Source organism: Gadus chalcogrammus, chromosome 18 (assembly GCF_026213295.1).
Source record: "Gadus chalcogrammus isolate NIFS_2021 chromosome 18, NIFS_Gcha_1.0, whole genome shotgun sequence".
NCBI classification, from domain to species: domain Eukaryota; kingdom Metazoa; phylum Chordata; class Actinopteri; order Gadiformes; family Gadidae; genus Gadus; species Gadus chalcogrammus.
In genome coordinates, this window is record NC_079429.1 from 2,086,269 (window position 1) to 2,104,914 (window position 18,646).

At 48.6% G+C, this 18,646-nt stretch overlaps 1 protein-coding gene across 1 annotated transcript in view; it reads left to right on the forward strand.

Moving 5' to 3' along the window:
- The first annotated feature begins 1,285 nt into the window (after nucleotides 1-1,285).
- Nucleotides 1,286-18,646, forward strand: part of dnah9 (dynein, axonemal, heavy chain 9) — a 112,057-nt gene continuing 94,696 nt past the window's right edge. The window contains exons 1-19 of the mRNA XM_056577776.1: nucleotides 1,286-1,978; nucleotides 2,247-2,443; nucleotides 3,182-3,340; nucleotides 4,241-4,371; nucleotides 4,684-4,895; nucleotides 5,636-5,869; nucleotides 6,368-6,535; nucleotides 7,382-7,498; nucleotides 8,080-8,230; nucleotides 8,845-8,962; nucleotides 9,340-9,408; nucleotides 11,921-12,047; nucleotides 12,668-12,814; nucleotides 13,363-13,471; nucleotides 14,662-14,903; nucleotides 15,290-15,425; nucleotides 16,218-16,414; nucleotides 16,874-17,136; nucleotides 18,055-18,216. Of these exons, the coding sequence (XP_056433751.1) occupies nucleotides 1,628-1,978; nucleotides 2,247-2,443; nucleotides 3,182-3,340; nucleotides 4,241-4,371; nucleotides 4,684-4,895; nucleotides 5,636-5,869; nucleotides 6,368-6,535; nucleotides 7,382-7,498; nucleotides 8,080-8,230; nucleotides 8,845-8,962; nucleotides 9,340-9,408; nucleotides 11,921-12,047; nucleotides 12,668-12,814; nucleotides 13,363-13,471; nucleotides 14,662-14,903; nucleotides 15,290-15,425; nucleotides 16,218-16,414; nucleotides 16,874-17,136; nucleotides 18,055-18,216 (3,290 nt within the window). The 5' untranslated portion in view covers nucleotides 1,286-1,627. The remainder of the gene's footprint in view (nucleotides 1,979-2,246; nucleotides 2,444-3,181; nucleotides 3,341-4,240; nucleotides 4,372-4,683; nucleotides 4,896-5,635; nucleotides 5,870-6,367; nucleotides 6,536-7,381; nucleotides 7,499-8,079; nucleotides 8,231-8,844; nucleotides 8,963-9,339; nucleotides 9,409-11,920; nucleotides 12,048-12,667; nucleotides 12,815-13,362; nucleotides 13,472-14,661; nucleotides 14,904-15,289; nucleotides 15,426-16,217; nucleotides 16,415-16,873; nucleotides 17,137-18,054; nucleotides 18,217-18,646) is intronic.

The window sequence follows — 18,646 nt, forward strand, 5'->3', positions numbered from 1 at the left end:
CCAGGGGACCCCAAAGGGTATTGCTTGTAAACACACATGCAATCACACACATACACACACAAACAAAAACACACACACACACACACACACACACACACACACACACATACACATACACACGCATGAAAGTACACAAACACACACACACACATGCAAGCCTGCACGCTATGCACGCATACAAAGGAACAGAAACACACGCACAATCATGTTCATGCATGCAAACACGCACACACACACCTATCAAGCACAAACACACACACAGCCAAGCAAGCACAAACACAAAAACACACACACACACACACACACACACTAACACACACACACAAACAAAGGTGCTTGCATCATCTATCCATGGGAGCGCATGATCTCACACATGCTCATACATGCACAGTTCTTACACTGATATAAACAACAGCATGCAAGCACACACGCACACACACACACACACAAACACACACACGCACACACACACACACGCCTCCTTAGAGGTCTGCCATATCTTGTGTTCATGTGTTTTCTATTGGCTTCTCCTCATCCTCTTTGAACACTGGGAAATGGAGGAAAGTGACAAACATGCCATGTTGTGTCTGATAATCCAGTCACAACCCATACCAGAAGATTGTAGTCTAGAGTTTAGTTTCCGGACGTATATTTCTGTGTCAGACAATCTATAAGGGTAAGGGATGAATTGAGAACAACACAAGCATCTCGTGCCTACATTAGGCCTACTAGATAACGTTTATTTTATCCTGAGTTCCCTCAGAATGCTCTTAACTCTTATCACATAGCGCTGATCATCTGCTCTCGTATCCTCTGCAGTGGGCCCACCTGGTGGCTGCAAGTGGTAGCTGCAGCCTCGGAGGAGCCTGCAGTTTCAGGACCCTACGTTTCATGACACTGCCTTCGGGCAAACGGTAAGTCGTTAGAAAGTAGTATTCGGATGGAATAAAACTTTCAACAAAAAGTCGTTAAATAGAAAGTAATATTTGGGTGGAATAAAGATTTAAAATGAGTTTTTATCGTTAGACAGAAAGTAGTAATGGGTTGGAACCATTTAAGCTATAAGAAGTTCCACATAAAGTAGTATTTTGGGTGGAATAAACCATTATAAAGTAGTTGAATAGAAAGTTGTAGATAGAATAAACCTAAAGACCGAAAGTTTTAATTAAATATATTACAAAAAAATAATAATTAGCTCCTAGAAATGCAGTGCAGAACCTGCAGCTTCCGGTTCTGCAGAGACTATTGGAGCAGCTGGAGAGTGCGACATGCTGCGGTCTGTAACACTTTTAACGCTGGAGACACCGGCGGCCCATTTAAATGCGGAAATGTCCACGAATCCCCTTACGTTGCGTTGTTTACAACCACATTGAATAGCTGTCATTTGGCTTGAGGACACGTAGAACATGATCAACCACTCGGGGTCAACTCAAACGCATGATCGTTGGTCTGGAAGAATGGCCGGGATCAGGGGTCAGAATCAGGTCCACCTCGGCGTCACGTGTGTCCCCTGAGCAACCGCCGGCTCAAACAGCGCGGCGCGTTACCATGGATACCGAGAAACAATCACTACCACACACAAATCACGACACCCCTGTCCCACACACATACCCAGGACCCAGCAGCGATGGACGGGTCTGCCCCTGAGGACAAACGGCTAGGGTTCCTTGAGGACTACGTGCTGAAGACGTTGAAACTGAAACCGGACAAATGGCAGAAGTGTATTTCCACCGAGGAGCACAGGCAGGTGGTCCAGGAGTTTCTGGACAAGGCGGACCAAATCACGTTGGTGGTGTCCCTAACCGCCGCCGGGCTCCTGGTCCCCGACTCCACCTTCCCGACGAGCTCCAAAAACAAGGCGGTGTACTTCGTGAAGCGAAGTAACATCACCCTGACCCCTGACAAGATGAAATGTACTGTGGTGTACGGGGACCTGGCCTGTGCCCCCATCGACCAGTTCTCAGCTTTAGTTGAGGAGGTGAGCACTTAAGGCTGGAGATGAAATGCAGTTCTTCATAATAAATACCAACTGAATTACCGTTGGCCAATCAATGTTTCAGAATGCAGAAATATTGGTGTTTTATTCCTCAGTGTTCTCCTATACCTGAAATCAGAATTATACGGCCACAGGCGGCGTGCCCTGGTGGACGGTTGATTTATGGGACCCCCATATTTTAATAAATATGATCCATATTTTGGACCTCCATGAACCCGTTTAACGGATTCTTCCCTGTTCAACGTCGCAGGTGCTGGTCCCGCTGCTGTCCAACGGCAACAACCACGGCGACTGGCCGCAGGTGGTGTCCCACGACGTCAGACACCACGTCCACTCGCTCAAGACCAACGTGTTTGTGGTGTCGGGCCAAGTCAAGGGCAAGACCCTCCTGCCCCTTCCTGCTGGGGTCGAGAGTGTGGAGCAGGCCTCCCTTGAGCTCGACTGCAGGTGGGGGAAACCTAAATATATAGTCAACAATATGTTATAATTCAGTTGGCCTACTTCAAATAACAAAAAAACGTGTTGTTAGCCCCATGGCACCTAGCAACTTGTATTTAATTTTTATTTAGTTCCAGAGGCCATATTTAATTATGAATATTTCAGCAGGAAGATATAAGAATGTGTGCCACATTTCTTTGTTTAAGCATTTGTTTCATACGTAAATACGATTTAGCAACCGACAATAAACGTAATCCACAGAAGCACAATAGTAGGTCTGTCAGGACGTGATGTTAGCTTATTGTTAATGTTAAAAAAGAGAGTACATGGAGCAAGAGATAATCCAGTAGGTTCGCAGGAGGGAGGTACTGTTTACGTCGACCCAATTACACACACTTCCGTAGCAGGTATTGCCTCACACAGTTCTAAGTATTGCCCCGCATCAAGGTTCCCAGCGGATGTCCATTTCGTCCATTTTTATTTTTATTATATCTAATTTGTTTTGAAATTGTTAACAATTATACTTGAAGAAAATAAGTTTCTGTTCAGTTTGTATTTCCTCCACGTTGTGTTCACCTGGGATGCCCCTGAACCCCCCCCCCACACCTCAAAGACATCCATGTTAGCGTAATGATCCCCTCCCACTGCTCCTGCTGCGCTGCTCCAACGACGGGTCGAATTAGATCTCATTTTGACTTCACTAATCACCCCTCCATCACATCACATTCTGTCTGGCGGTCTGGCCAGAGGGGAGGTGGCCGACAAGACGGTGATCCACGCCATCGAGACGCTGGTGATCGAGTGGAGCCATCAGGTCCGAGCCGTGCTGAAGAAGGACTCCTCGGAAGCACTGCTGGAAGACCGCAACCCCACTCCCCACACAGAGCTGCTCTTCTGGAAGAACAGGTCAGCCCCGAGCTGCGTTATTGAAGTCGTTAAAACCTGTGTCTGCACCACTGTGGTGTTTATCGGTTGGCTTCTGCTGCTTTTGTTTTACATTTCTCTCTTTAGATGTTTGGTAATATCCCGTTTTAAGACAGCTGCTTCATGTAATTGGGCTTTAGAGCTGTTTTGGCCCCAAAGGACAGAGCACTTAGGGACGTTTGTGGATATCGCCTTCAGTATTGTCCTTTAATGATTGCTCTTTTAAGCTTTTCTGAAATGGGATTTCTTTTGGGGTCAAAGACGGAGCGATAAGAAACTTTTTGGTGGTTCTGAGGTCCTTCAACTCCTGATCGCTGGAGTTTGAAGTCCACACTTGAAGTTCTAGCACCCATTAGCCTCCCACCTACGCTTCGCATCTTTCTGAATTGTCGAGTGTGCTGAGGGATGTTTATTCATCCCTTTCATCTCTCAAATCCTAGCGGACATGTAAATAATATTATCCAATGATAGAAATGGGCCAGGAACGAAAAGTACAATTAAACCAGCTCAAGGAACCTGTGGCGATATCTTGTGACCAGAAAAGTAGTTTTTAACTAAATATAATTTTTTGAATCTTCAAATAATTGTCTAAGCCACAGGCCACAGCCAGTTATATTCAGATTGGATCCCAAAAAGTTTGGCTGAACAAACTTTGCTCTTTGTTTTGTTCTCAAATGGCTGCACACCGTGGCTCGAGCAAGCTTTTCACAACACCTCACAACAGCCCCAAAAGTGTCATTTATTTTGATCATTATATCGTGTCGTTTTCAACTTCAACATCCCACTTTTTTGGAATCTACTGGGCGGAAGTTCCCCCGCTCAAACGTGGGCTTTCCTGATCCTTTGGATTCACTGTCTTTCCCTTGTACTTGTGCTCTGAAGGCACGCAGACCTTCAGTGTATCCACACCCAGCTCATATCCAGCAAGGTGTGCAGGATGGCGGACCTGATGGAGGCCATGGAGAGCAGCTACTACCCCGCCTTCAAGAGCCTGCTGAAGGACGTACTGGCAGGTGAGCTATGCAACCATATTCCTACTGATACTAATACTTATACTCCTACTAATGTATCTTCAACTACTTCTACAACTACTACCACCTCTGCTGCTACTACACCTACTGCTACTACTACTACTACTACTACTATTACCAGTGCTGTGTACAGTAAACTATTGTACATTTAGGGGCTTGATTGTAGACTGTTTTGCTCGGTGGCCGTGTACAGACAGCGCACTACATTAATGAAGACTGTTAATCACCGAGAATCACACGGGGTAAAGTCGTCGCTGGTCACACCTGTGTTCTCCCCCTCGTTTTCCCCGCCAGCGCTGGAGGAAGCGCAGGACATCGTCACCCACCTGAAGCCCCTGCAGAGGGTCTTCGAGGACGTGGAGAACGGGGACTTCCCCGACGTGAGCCGTCAGATCGGGCCGCTGATGCACACGGTGTGCCTGGTGTGGGCCCACTCCCGCTACTACAACACGCCCGCTCGCCTCATCGTGCTGCTGCAGGAGACCTGCAACCTCCTCATCCAGCAGGTGCTCCAGTGCTTCTGTCAAGACGCTTTACCCCGTCAGCGGTAGACAGCGCCCGTGTGCTTACCGTTAGACAAAAGGAGTTTCAAATAGATTTTTGCTTCTGCTCTGTGCAGGTATTTTTCATTCGGTCCATGGTGCAGGCACACCGTTCTGTCTGTGAATACCATAACAGAGTTCTTAAAAAAAGGAAAAGGAAAAATAATTGGTCCGATAATGACTACATCACTGCAGGGCAGCGTTGCATGTGTGCATGCATCAGCCAATGACACGTCGCCCCTCTGGGGCTTCTGCTAGTGTGCATTCATCTTCTGCAAATCAACAGTAAACATTTTTTTGTCCAGCATTATTAATAGTGTTGTTGCCTTACGCTTTCCTTGCAACGCTACAAATAAATACGACCTCGATGGTTTTTTCTGGTGGTTTGGCTTCATCCATACCCAGAAACACTAGAGCTGATCTCTTTTTTATTCATTCTTTTGGTTTTCTGCACTTTCATAGGGTGGGGCACTTTCACTTTTGTCGGGTTTCTGTGGGCTAATGTCTGACTTATCTTTTCCGTTAGGCACATTGGAAAGCTTGTTTGAAAAATGATGCTTTGACTACAACTTTATTTACCATTTACTTACTTAAATTCATCATACATCATGGTTTGTCTCTACAGGCAACTGGTAAAAACACACAACTAACAAAGTATCTCTGCTGGTAACTCATCCTCCCACCCCCCCTCTGTCCCCGCCCAGGCCCGGACCTTCCTGAGCCCTGAGGAGGTCCTGAAGGGAGAGCTCTCCGAGACCCTCCCCAAGGTGCGGGCGGGCCTGGAGGTGCTGCAGCTCTTCAGGGAGACCTACTCCGTGAGCAGGGCCAACCTGAGCCAGTACCAGAGGAACGGGAGGACGGTGCCCCCCTGGGACTTCTCCCCAGCCCTGGTGTTCTCCAGGCTGGACCGCTTCATCGACAGGGTGCAGACCGTCGAGGTGAGGGCAGGGGACCACAGGGGCGTGATGGATGACACCAAGGGGTCTCTTTGGTGAACTACTGAGCCCCATTTTTAATCGCACCAATGTTCAAACCCTCCTATTGGTCGACACCACACTTCTAGCATAATAGCAACGGCTTGCTTGGTTGCGTGGTGCTTTTTCAAATGATTGTTATACGATGTTTTTGGTCCAAAAGTACCCAGATAGTGGCTTTGGACGTCAGATCATAGGAATGAAATCCTGGCTGGTCCTATTGGATCAGTGTTATCTTTTGGATCCACCTTATAAGCCATTTGATTATGATCAAAAACCTGTTGACAAGTCATAATAACAAGTCATAAGTAATAATAATGACCATAACATATTTAAAGATCCATCTACCCAACGCACGCACGCATTTCACAAGTCAAACCCTATTTTGCGAAGAGTGGACTTTGGCCTTGACCAATAACAATGTTTAACAGTTTAAATGATCGCTGATACAACCCCTTCCAGGACATCCTCCTGACGGCGATGGACCTGCTGAAGCTGGAGAAGGTGGAGTTCGGGGGTGTGCGAGGGAAAGGGCTCAGCCAGCAGGTCCAGTGCCTCCACCTGGAGTTCCTGGAGACGTACAAGACCCTGACGGAGAAGCCCTACGACTGCCTGGACCTCAACAACAAGGTACAAAGAATGGCACCGATGCCAATGCCACCCAGATGGAAAAGAAATGGGTTGGCACAAACAGTATACATCCCATTTCACACTCGTATGTGTGTGACGGCCTGCACCCTTTGTGGTTTCTTCTACATGAAGATTCTTAATTAATATCTGATGGTATATATGCATCACGGAGATGACCTATCCCACGTCGTAAGAATTTAATAGTGCAGCAAAGTCCCGGTGGTGTGCTTTGTTTTAATGTGCGTTGCATTCCATTGCATGTTGTTCTGGATGGAAGTACAAAGCGTTGACCTGGTGTATTTTTATCCCGGAGTTATTCCGAATATGCCGGCATAGTCACACGGCACTTCAACGTACATATTTTCCCACAGCGTTGCAACTCGATCCTCGTTGAGTCGATTCCACATTCCGAGGGTGATGTACAGTTGCAAATCAATGCGTTGTAAATCAAGCGTTAAAGGCAGCGGTCAGGTAGAACTATCGACCAGATGTTTGTTTGACAACGCGAAAAAGCAACCCGCTCAAATGAGGTTTACGGAAAAAAAAACTGATTCAATCATAGATGAAAGTAACTAAGGCCCAATCCCATTTCTACCCCTTACCCCTTACCCTTACCCCTCCCCCTTGTTTTGAAGGGGTAAGGGTAAGGGGTAAGGGGAAGGCGTAAGGGGTAGAAATGGGTTAGGGTTCACATTTCTACCCCTTACCCCTTCCCCTTACCCCTTTAAAACAAGGGGGAGGGGTAAGAGGAAGGGGTAAGGGGTAGAAATGGGATTGGGCCTAAGTGACTCATCAATGTCGGTAACCGGGCCTCACACGGGTACCGTTGGGTCTGTCGGGCCGTAGGAGTTTGAGGCGGACGTCCGAGCGTTCCAGCTGAAGGTGGAAGACGCGGACCGCCGGCTGGGAGCCGTCTGCTGCCAGGCCTTCAGCGACGCGTCAGGGCTGGAGCAGTGCTTTAAGGTGAGGCGGACGCATACACACACACACACACACACACACACACACACACACACACACACACACACACACACACACACACACACACACACACACACACACACACACACACACACACACACACACACACACACACAGAGAGAGATCTTGGATCCAGCAGCCCTATGCTATAGCAGAACTTCTGGGGGGAGTTACGGCAAGCTTCCTGTTTCGTTACGGAGCTTTCCTACCGAAGAGAAACTCATTTGCGTATTGCAAGATGGAGCTTTGAGAAGGGGAATTGGATAAGTGTATTTCAGCAGTGACCAGTCACATGGTGGGGATTTTGAAACGGACCCTTTGTCTCAGAAACGATGGTGTTCTGTAAGGTCTTTCCAGCGGCCACCGGGGAAGTTAATTAACTAGTTTAATTAACTAGAGTTTATGTGTTCACTGTTGCCCGCTGACAGATTCCTGCCCCCCAGCAACATGATTGGTCAAATCCAATATACACTACTCACACGCGCACTCGCACACACACGTACACGCGCACACACAGATGTAGTTCAATCTTTTCATGGTCCTTTCCCCTGATGAATGTGCAGGTCCTGGATATGTTCGGCAGCCTGCTGGAGCGCCCCCTGGTGTCGACGGACGCCCAGGACAGGTACCCGCTCCTCGTCTCGGCCTTGGACGACGAGCTGGAGTGCTGTAAGATCATCTACAACCAGCGTGTGCAGACTGCAGAGGGCGACGGTACCATTTCAAACTCTTCTTCTACAATAATAAAGCGAAACTGAGAGAAATGTATCCCAATAATGACAAAGGAATATCTACTGCCTTTCTCCTAGTCTTATATGCATTGTGTGCTTCAATTAAATGAGTTTAAATGACCGCACAGACGAGGCTGCTGGCATTGACCCATCAACTCAAATCAAGACAACATAGCAGATCAGTGGACGAAATCATCTGAATGCATAAATAGACGTGACAACACAAGACAACACCTGTGACTATATATAAATTGCAGTACAAGTATTGCATTGGAATAATCTGGATGGGACAGAGGGATGCGAGTTGAGTGTCTCTTGCAGTTAGCATTTACATTTAGGGCATTTATCCCTTTTTTCGCTTTTAGCCAAAGCGACTTTCGTGGCGTTCATACACTAATTCACACACTGACGCAGAGTCAACCACACCAGCCAGCTCGTCGGGGACCGGTTAGGGTTAGGTCTCTTGCTCAGGGAGACCTCGACACTCGAACTAGCAACCTTCGGGTTTACCTCCTGGGCGTAAGGGGCGTCGGTGCAGATGTGGACTGGTAAACGAGTCCTGGTACTCTCTCTCTCTCCGTGTGGCCCAACCTGCAGGCGGGCGAAGCCCGGTGAGCAGGAACATGCCCCAGGTGGCCGGGGGACTGAGGTGGGCCCAGCAGCTCCAGGGTCGACTCCGGGCTCAGTTCTCCAAGTTCAGACACTTCTCCTTCCCGTGAGTGACCTCTGACCCCTGCTGCACAGAGCATTTTATCTGGATGGACTGGGTGATGGACGGTGTCGTATGGAAATGACTCCCATCGCTCTAAGGGACTAGGTCTTTAGGGATGTTGTTTAAGTCATCATCTATGAATCATGTATATGATTCATATTTAAACATATCAGAAGCCATCATATCATTGAACCACATTGCCATTATTGACGTTCCAACACGTTTTTCCGAAATGTTGTTCATCATATCACATATTATTCTTTTCAAAATAAATAAATGTTCCTCTTAATTCAAACCTTACATTAACGTGACATCTCATGGTATTAAAAATGAACTGCTCTACCCACCTACCTACCTACCTACCTACCTATCACGCCCAGGTGTCTGGAGACGGCAGAAGGCGTGAGGGCTGTCCAGAAGTATGACAAGATGATGGAGCTCCTGGACAGGTGCGCTATTCCATTGAACCAATCTCCTTGGTTAAATAATTGGTTCAATCTCATTGACAGTCACAATCTCGACTGTCACCAACAACGCATCATGTGCACTGGGCCGAGGCACTGGGTAAATATGGAGGAAGTAAGATGGAAAAAGAGAGAGAGAGAGAGAGAGAGAGAGAGAGAGAGAGAGAGAGAGAGAGAGAGAGAGAGAGAGAGAGAGAGAGAGAGAGAGATCCCCTTGCTGCCGGTCCTGTTCATCATTCAACACGGAGGAATCTAATCTGTACGCGGGCGTAGTAGTTCCCTGCTGCCTCGAGCGGTTCGTAATCCAACATTATTGTTTGTTGTTGTTCTAATGGCCTCACATCCACGCAAGACGAATGCGCTGTCGGAACGCATCAAAGCACACACGTCTGTGGACTTAATTGCGGCGACAACGAGATACTCCCTCAGAAAACGAGGCTTTAAAACAATAAGGGTCTTGGCGTCGGTATTATCTGGGATCAACTTATCATGTAATCAACATCGTTCGGTAAAAAGTTGTAACGTTTCCAGCGTGGGATTTTTCCCCGCGTAACCATAAATCACATGACAAACGAATCACCACCACGGTGCATAACCATCGCCGGAACACATCATCACCTTCCCGCTCACCCATACCATCACGCCTCCCCCTCTGGCCGACGGATCTCTGCTCCGCTCTCTGAATTGAGTGCCTTAGCGTTTTTGCCAAGCCCGGGAACGGGCGGGACGCGGTGAGCCCTCGCAGCTGCCCGCGGTTGTGACAGATGTGCTCATTACGCCGCGTCCTGGCCCCCGTAGATTACCTCAGAAGACCCCCCGAAGCCCCCCGCCGCCCGTCTCCGTACTGTATGAGAGGTGGCCCCGCGGACCGCAGCCAGCGTCCCAATAACGCAAGACAAAGCCGGTCGACCCTATTGGTCTAGTGGGACGGAGGGGGGAGGGGGGGGTGGGTTGATTGGCGGTGTTTGGCGGTTGAATCGGGTTTCCGCTCCGTTTAGAAATGCGTTCTTGTGGGGTGGATGACACACACACACACACACACACACACACACACACACACACACACACACACACACACACACACAGATTATCTCCCGGGCCACGGCTCATTTCTCACGCGTCACACGGTTGATATCACCGCTTCACACCCGCGCCCTCCCCCCCCTCCCCTCCCCTCCCTTCCTCCACCCACCGTCTCCCCCCAGATCCTAATAGAATGATGAAGAACAGCAGCTGCCTGTCCTCAATTTACTCCCATCAAGAAATTACCCCCCCCCCCCCCCCCCCCTCCGCCTCCGCCCCCCTGACTCTCCTTGTTATGCTGTCATAATCAGAGGCCGCCGCGGCCCGCTCTACATATCCCGGTACTCCAGGAGCGACTCCGCAGACAAACACGCGCGCTGTGATTTACGACTTGGGGCCGCCGCCTTTGATTGCCTCTGCGTCCGACGCGCGGCAGCGGTGGCGCCGCTGAGATGAAGCTCGCAGCTGAAATCCAATAAGTTTGGCCGCTACTCCCGGGGACATCGATGCCATCGCAGGCTATCTGAGCGTGGAGAGTACTTGCAACGCGCTGACGAGCTCCTGGGACGCTTTTGCGTATTTTTTTTATTTTTCACGCGTGAATTATCTTTATTTGCATCATGTTCTTCGCTGCGCTGTTTTTTTTTTTTGATGTTGTGTGCTTGTCCTTGTTTCTGTAGCTGTTGTCGTGTTATTGGCTGCGATGATATGCAGGCCTTTGACAAGCAGTTGACGTTAACAATTCTGACGAGTGTGTCAGTTTACATTGATGCCACTCCTTTTTTATTCCGACGTGAGCTGTTGGTTGAGGACCTTTTTAGATCGAGAGTGAGAGGGTATGAAAGGGGTCCTATTGTGCAAATCAAACTTTCCCTGCCCTTGCACGGAATACGGAATACATCAGGAATATCAGGAGTATCGAAATATGAAACCAGCCGTGTCTCTCTAGTCCCACAGTAAAGTCACTCCAGACAAATCAACGGATTCGTTTTGAGCTGACCATGGCGTAGCTAACGGTTCTCCTCAGTCAAGCACTTCCTGCTCAAAATGATCCATACCACCAGCAACGACAGCGACGAATGGGGAACCAAGAGGAGCATTTCCGCTACGAAATTTCACCCCAAGAATATAATAGCCGAAAGTCCAATCAACAAGGAAAGAGTGGTCACAAGGGAACCCCCACTGTTTTCAGACAAGCATTAGTCCAGGCCTGGAGATCACTCTATAGATGGTGATTGATGATGATGATTGACCAACGTTGTTTTACTATACAATCGAGAGACATTGCTTCAAATAAGTTTTATTGACACAAAAATACAATAGGTCCCCTTTAGTGTGTGTGTGTGTGTGTGTGTGTGTGTGTGTGTGTGTGTGTGTGTGTGTGTGTGTGTGTGTGTGTGTGTGTGTGTGTGTGTGTGTGTGTGTGTGTGTGTGTGTGTGTGTGTGTGTGTGTGTGTGTGTTGTGCTGATCCAGGTACTCCGGGGCGCTGTATGAGGGCTGGGCGGAGGGCGTGTCCGAGCTGTCCATGTACAACCTCAACCTGCCAATCATCAGCCGGGAGCCAACCACGCGCCACGTCACCGTCAACTTCAACCCCCAGGTCTGTGTGTGTGTGTGGCGGGGGATTGTAGAGCGGGGGGGTGTGTGTATGTGTTTGTGCATGTACTTGTGTGTATGTATCCGTGTGTCTGTATGTGTGCGAGTTTGTGTCTATAATTACGTTTCAATGAACTTTAGGGGGTTAGGATTATGAGGTCTCGTAAATACATGGCCTGTAAAGCCCTTTGAGACTGCAGCTTGGATTAAGGGCTGAACAAACAATATTGACTTGACTTGAGGACAACGGGATGGTGTTGCTGCACGAGTCACAAACCAGTCCCAAAGTTTTCCCCTGTGTGTGCTTGACATTGGAGTGGAGCCACTTTCTGTGTGTTTTTTCTGTGAGTTGAATTCCAAAGTTCGCACGCCTTCATGTCTATGAGTCTCGGTGGCTTGTTGATAGCTGAAGTGCCATCGAATGCAAGGCCTTTGAAGGCCCTTTGAGTCTGTAACTGTGAGTGCTGCTCTACAACTTAGATGTACTTGACTTGACTTTAGTCACGAAACAAACAGAGGGAAAAAAAAACCTTTGTTGTGAAAGCCCTCACTGTGCATCTCCCTCTTTCTTACGCTCTGTTTACCGTCCGGCCATCTGTCCATCCCCGACGGTGTCCTCTGCAGCTGGTGTCGGTCCTGAGGGAGGTGAAGTACCTGGAGGCCACACAGATGGAGAGCATCCCTGAGACCGCAGTGCAGATCTACACCACCAGGGGGCAGCTGCAGCAGTACATCACCAACCTGGAGCTGATCTCCAGGCAGTACAACAAGGTGCCATTTTAGTTTTTTTTTTTCAACTTTTATTTTAACAGGTAGTCTCATCGACATCGGAATCTCCTTTGAAGGAGAGCCTTGAAATAATTACATGTACATAAATTATCATAAACGAACAAACTATGGAGGTCACCGATGCATCAACCGAAACATTCACAATATCGACAACATTGTGCCGTTGCTGTTGTTCACAATCTATCGGAATAAACTCTGCCTGAACAGAGCCTAGGAAATATGACATTTAATAAGAGGTGTTAGAAAAAACCGCAGCTTGTGTTTAGAAACGAATCGGGATTCATTAACAGGGGGTGAACTTTGTCACATCGATTGTCCCCAAAGGTTGCGGCTCCCAATCGTTGTGTTTGCTTCACTGCAATCCCACGCCGATATTGCACAGCAGTCTAATCACCCTACGCTGTGTATATATTTTTTCCCTTGTCAATATTAGACCCCGGATCCTCCGGCATAATAGCACATTCATCAGGGTTGAATTTGGAGGCATAACATAAAGGTGTGTTTGTGCGTTGTAATTGTGTTCTCTGCAGGTGATCTCGTCCCTGCTGAGCGTGGAGTACCCCCTGCTACAGGACCAGCTGAAGGAGGTGGACGTCCAGCTGAAGAGGGCAGAGGAGAGTCTGAACTGGAACAGCGAAGGTGGGCCCGTCTCGCTAGTCTCTGACGAACGGATCATAACTGACCTTACCACGACACACGCTTCTGTGTACTTAGATACGTAGGCCTTGGTTATAGATGGATCCATGTTTTCTACGTTTGTGTGTGTGTATACGTGTGTGTGTGTGTGTGTGTGTGTGTGTGTGTGTGTGTGTGTGTATGTACGGTTTCACGTGTCTCACGAGTGCGTCATATTGCGCAACTAAGATACACGACCATTTGATATGGCCTGTTTTTCATTTTACCCAATTGATCCCTGTAACACACAACGCCTCGGTGTGACAGAGGCACAAAACGCGTCCACGCTTGATGGACGACTCCAGCGCCAGATGAAAGTTACACACGGTCACCAAAGGTTGCGTCACACACGTGTATCATTTCCCCCCACGTGCAGAGTTGACAAACGAGCACCATTTCCCAACATCATTATTACTGATATTACCTTTTATTATGTAATATCAGTGTGTGTGTGTGTGTGTGTGTGTGTGTGTGTGTGTGTGTGTGTGTGTGTGACTGAAACCGCTCCCTCACTCTGTCTCTGGAAGAACATTGCAGACCTACACGGCCCCCAAGGGGGGCCCTGTGTTTCAAGATGGCTGTGCGACGGAACAAAGAGAACTCGGGAGATGCTCAATCAAAGGCGTGTCATTAGATTGACACATGGTCAATTAGCCCCTCCCCCCGTGAGAGGGCGGCGCGGCACACGGGACCAGATGAGATGTTGTTGCTGTCGTTTGTTGCGGTGCAAAGCAGCGCCCTTTACTGCTTCCTCTGGGTCGCCCGCCTCCCATCTGGAGGGAGAGAGGGAGAGAGGGAGAGAGAGGGAGGGAGAGAGAGAGAGAGAGAGAGAGAGAGAGAGAGAGAGAGAGAGGGAGAGGGGGAGAGGGGGAGGGAGACTTAACGGCAGAACATGGACAGTATTGTTGTTGCACCAGGGCAGTGTCTTTATCTTTCTTTTGCTTACGCTTTGCCAACCCGGTTTTTCTTCATTTTCACTGTGAAATTGACCGTTGACCAAGCACTACGACATTTACGTCACAGTAAATATATTTTTAAATGTGATGTATTCCTTAACCTTTCCCCTGCATCCTCCCCCGGCCCTTCTGTTACCCCCAACACCACCTCCGCCTCCACCACCAACACCTCCTTCACCACCTCCTCCTCTCCCCAAGGCATCTGGGAGTACATCCAGGCCGTGAGGGACCGTGTGTGTGACCTGGAGAGCCGTCTCCACAGGGCCAAGAACAACGTGGAAGAGGTCCAGAAGTGCACGCGCTCCTGGGCCTCTCCTATCTTCGGACGGCGGGAGGGCAAGAAGGAGGCGCTGATCAGCCTGGAGGACCGACCCGAGAGGCTGGAGAAGTTCTATGGCCTCGTGCGCTCCTCGGGGGAGAAGATCCACCTCCTGCTCAAGGTGCTGGGGGAGTTTTAGCTGATGAGGCTTGGATCTGAGGGGCTGACATCGTGGGCATTGAATGAGTCAAAAGGATGCTTAGATTTAAACCAATTTCAAAAAGTTGATAACCCTAACCCTCATATCCATTTACAATTATTTAATTCAAATTGTTTTATGTTTTGTTAGGATTTTTAGTGAGCTTTATATTTGCGAAATCCAATACCTTTGACTGTGTTGTATGCGCTTTCTAGTTAACTTTCACGGGCATTTAGTTCAAGAACCTGTTTCTCTGTGGATGCAAAGTTCTGTTAGTCTATTAACAACGCCGGGGGTTCGGTATTGATTCTTTTGCCGACCCCAGTGTGTGTTGTTGAACATTTGCTGATGCCCGGTCCTTTCCTCAGAGTAACCGGGAGCTGTTTGGAGCCGACCCGGACTCGGAGGAGTGGAAGGCGTACGTGGAGTACATGGACGACATGGTCATGGATGGCTTCTTCAGCTGCATCGAGTGCTCCCTCAAGTTCTTCCTGGACAACACAGGTAATGTCTGTAGAAAATTTGTGAAGAAGACATTTGTGGAACAAATGGGTGAATAAAACAACAGAAACCGTTGTGGTAGCTTCATATATTCAGGGCGATGGAGACACTTGTAGATTGTAGAATACACGAGAGAGCAGAGCTATGAGGTGTAATAATTTGGACAATTATTCAGCACAGGCGCAAGACCTAGCACAATATAATGGAATTATATTTTGTCTTATAGCTCATCGTTTATTAAGTAATTACGTTTTAATTCCATCACATTACTTCATCAGAGCCTAATGAGTCTTTTTTAAGGGACGATCCCGGAGAGAACGAGAGAACTGTTTTATGAACGAGTTTGATTGATGACTTTGACTCTGACTCAAAGGTCACGGGTTCACCGATGACACAATCTCCCAATAACTTGCCTCATAACTCAAGGGTACACTGTTACAAACACAGTCTCACAGCTGAACACGACAGTTTGTTAATTAGTCATGATGTAGTGCTCGATGAAACATTTTGACCACATAAAAAATATATTCATCATAAATAATTAACAGAGCCATTAAGAGGCAGTATTGCAATTTGCTGACCAAAAATGTTAAAATAAAACCAGGCTCGTTTAGAGGAATTACAAATCATTATTGATGTAGTGACCCAGTCCCATCTAGGATCATCATCATCATCATCATCATCATCATCATCATCATCATCATCATCATCATCATCTAAATCTCCTCCTCCTCCTCCTCCTCCTCCTCCTCCTCCTCCTCCTCCTCCTCCTCCTCCTCCTCCTCCTCTCTGCAGACGAGAGGGCGGTTGCGGGCCCTCTGTTTGAGGCCCTGCTGGAGCTCAGGGTGCCTGACATGGTGTTCAGCCCGTCCCTGGAGCTGGGGTCCGGGTCCGGCTTCTATGAGCTGGTGGAGGGACTGGTCAACGACGTGTACAAGACCTCCGCCCTGATCGCCCGCCTCGCCCAGCACTCTGCCCTCCCTCACTACCAGGTGGGTGACCCCGCCCCCGCTCCTACTGTTGACGCCCTCTGATGCTAGGCTATGCTACGCTATGTTAAACTGTGCGATGCTACGGTGCTACTTTGCACCCATAGACGCTATACTATGCTTCGCTATATGATACTGTGATGCTATGCTGTGACTCTTCTCTCATAGATGCTATGCCACGCTACGTTATGTTGGGCTATGCTGCTACTCTACTCTCTTAGGTGCTATGCTACGCTATGCTACATTCACCTGTATTGCTGTCTCTCTACTCTCATAGACGCTACGCTATGCTATGCTACGCTACATGAAACCATAAAGCTATGCCGTCTGTCTACTCTCTTTGATGCTATGCTACGCTACGCTACAGTCACCTGTAATGCTGTGCCGTACCTCCACTCTCGATGATGCTATGCTAAGCTAGGCTACATCAAAGCGTGTCCCTCGACCCCTCTCCCCTCGCAGGCGGACATGGAGGACATGGCCGACCTGACGGACATGCGCCAGCTGCTGACGGAGCGCGTCCAGAACGTCATGGTGACCTGCTGCGAGTTCCGCAACTCCCTGGACACCTACGCCTACCTGTACGTGGACGACAGGAAGGAGTTCATGAGGCACTTCCTGTTGTACGGCTTCGCCAACAGCTCCCTGGACGCCGAGGGGCGCTCGGCGGAGGGGCTGCCGGAGACCCCCCCCACGCTGGACAGCTTCAAGGAGCAGGTGGACAGGTGCGGAGGAAATGGTGTGTGTGTGTGTGTGTGTGTGTGTGTGTGTGTGTGTGTGTGTGTGTGTGTGTGTGTGTGTGTGTGTGTGTGTGTGTGTGTGTGTGTGTGTGTGTGTGTGTGTGTGTGTGTGTGTGTGTTCATGTTTACACATTTCTTTGTGGTCTTTTTATACACTTTGGTTAAGTTTAATTTAATTAACACTTTTATTCTCTCTTCCAAATATTTCTGATGGTTAAATTATGTCAGAATGATTTTCGTGCTTCTGTTTTGCACCTTTGAAGAAATTGTATAATTGACTTCAACAATGTCCTATAGAAATCATACCGCTTGTTTGCACTGTAAATAGAATGGTATCATTATGGAGGGTCCTGATGAAATACAGTGACATACACCACTGCTAAGGGAGAAACGCCTTAGATGTTAAACTAGTGTCCGTTCACAGAGCTCAAACGGCTCTCCCCTAATCCAAGTCTCAGCGTACTGTCTCTAATTGGCCGCTTTATGCTCACACCTCAACCGTACGTCGCCGTCCTTCACCTCGTCTACATTATTCACCTCCACGCTTGTCCTGCATGATCTTCCACCTCAGAACCGTAACCTTTTATCTTCTGCCTCAGCACTCCTGCATCATTAAAAGGGCATCGCCCTCCCTCTCACCAGCCCCCCCTTCCTCAAGGTCCTCTCTGTATCTCCCTCTAGATCCGATCCCCGGGTTTTTACGGGCTCGTTTGAGGGCTAAAGGCTAAGCAGCGTGTTGTCAAAGCTCATTTGAATGTGGGTGCAGTAAAAGCCCTCGCGGGACTGGGATTGTGATTAATGGGCTTTTGTGAATTAACTGCACCTGACTGCCTGCCTGCCTGCCTGCCTGACTGCCTGCCCGCGGGGGCCTGAGTAACTCTGTTCCCTGCCTGGTGTCCCCAGGTACGAGCGGATCTACGAGGAGGTGCAGGCGCTGGTGCCCGTGTGCGTGTTCCAGGGCTGGATGAGGGTGGACGCCCGGGGGCTGAAGAGCGCCCTGCTCAACGTGATCAAGAAGTGGAGCTTCATGTTCAAGCAGCACCTCGTCGACCACGTCACCAGCAGGTACGCCTGGCTGGGGAACCCCCGCCGTTCCCCACACTCTCCTTCTGGAGGGATGGGAGCAGTGGTTTGAGTTGAACGTAGGCCCACATGTGTGTTTGTTTCGTTAGAGGGGTGGGTGAGAAACACAGTTTGATTGTTGAGTTCAACAGAATACGTTGACTTTTGAACTTTGGTTTAAGAGGAACTCCCTTGTTCAACATTTCACCCTTGAATCACCAAATGATCTTGATATTTAATACAGCGATATAGTATGCAATATAAGTATGTTGGAATATTCAACATCGTGAGCTCAAAGACACACACTTTCTGACCCAATTCACTACCTCACGGTGGTCCGGATTAACGAGCCAGGCTAAAACGTATTGACATTAAATATTCAGGTAAAGCAACCCAAAAAAAGGATTAACTCAGACTACATATATCCTGAGTA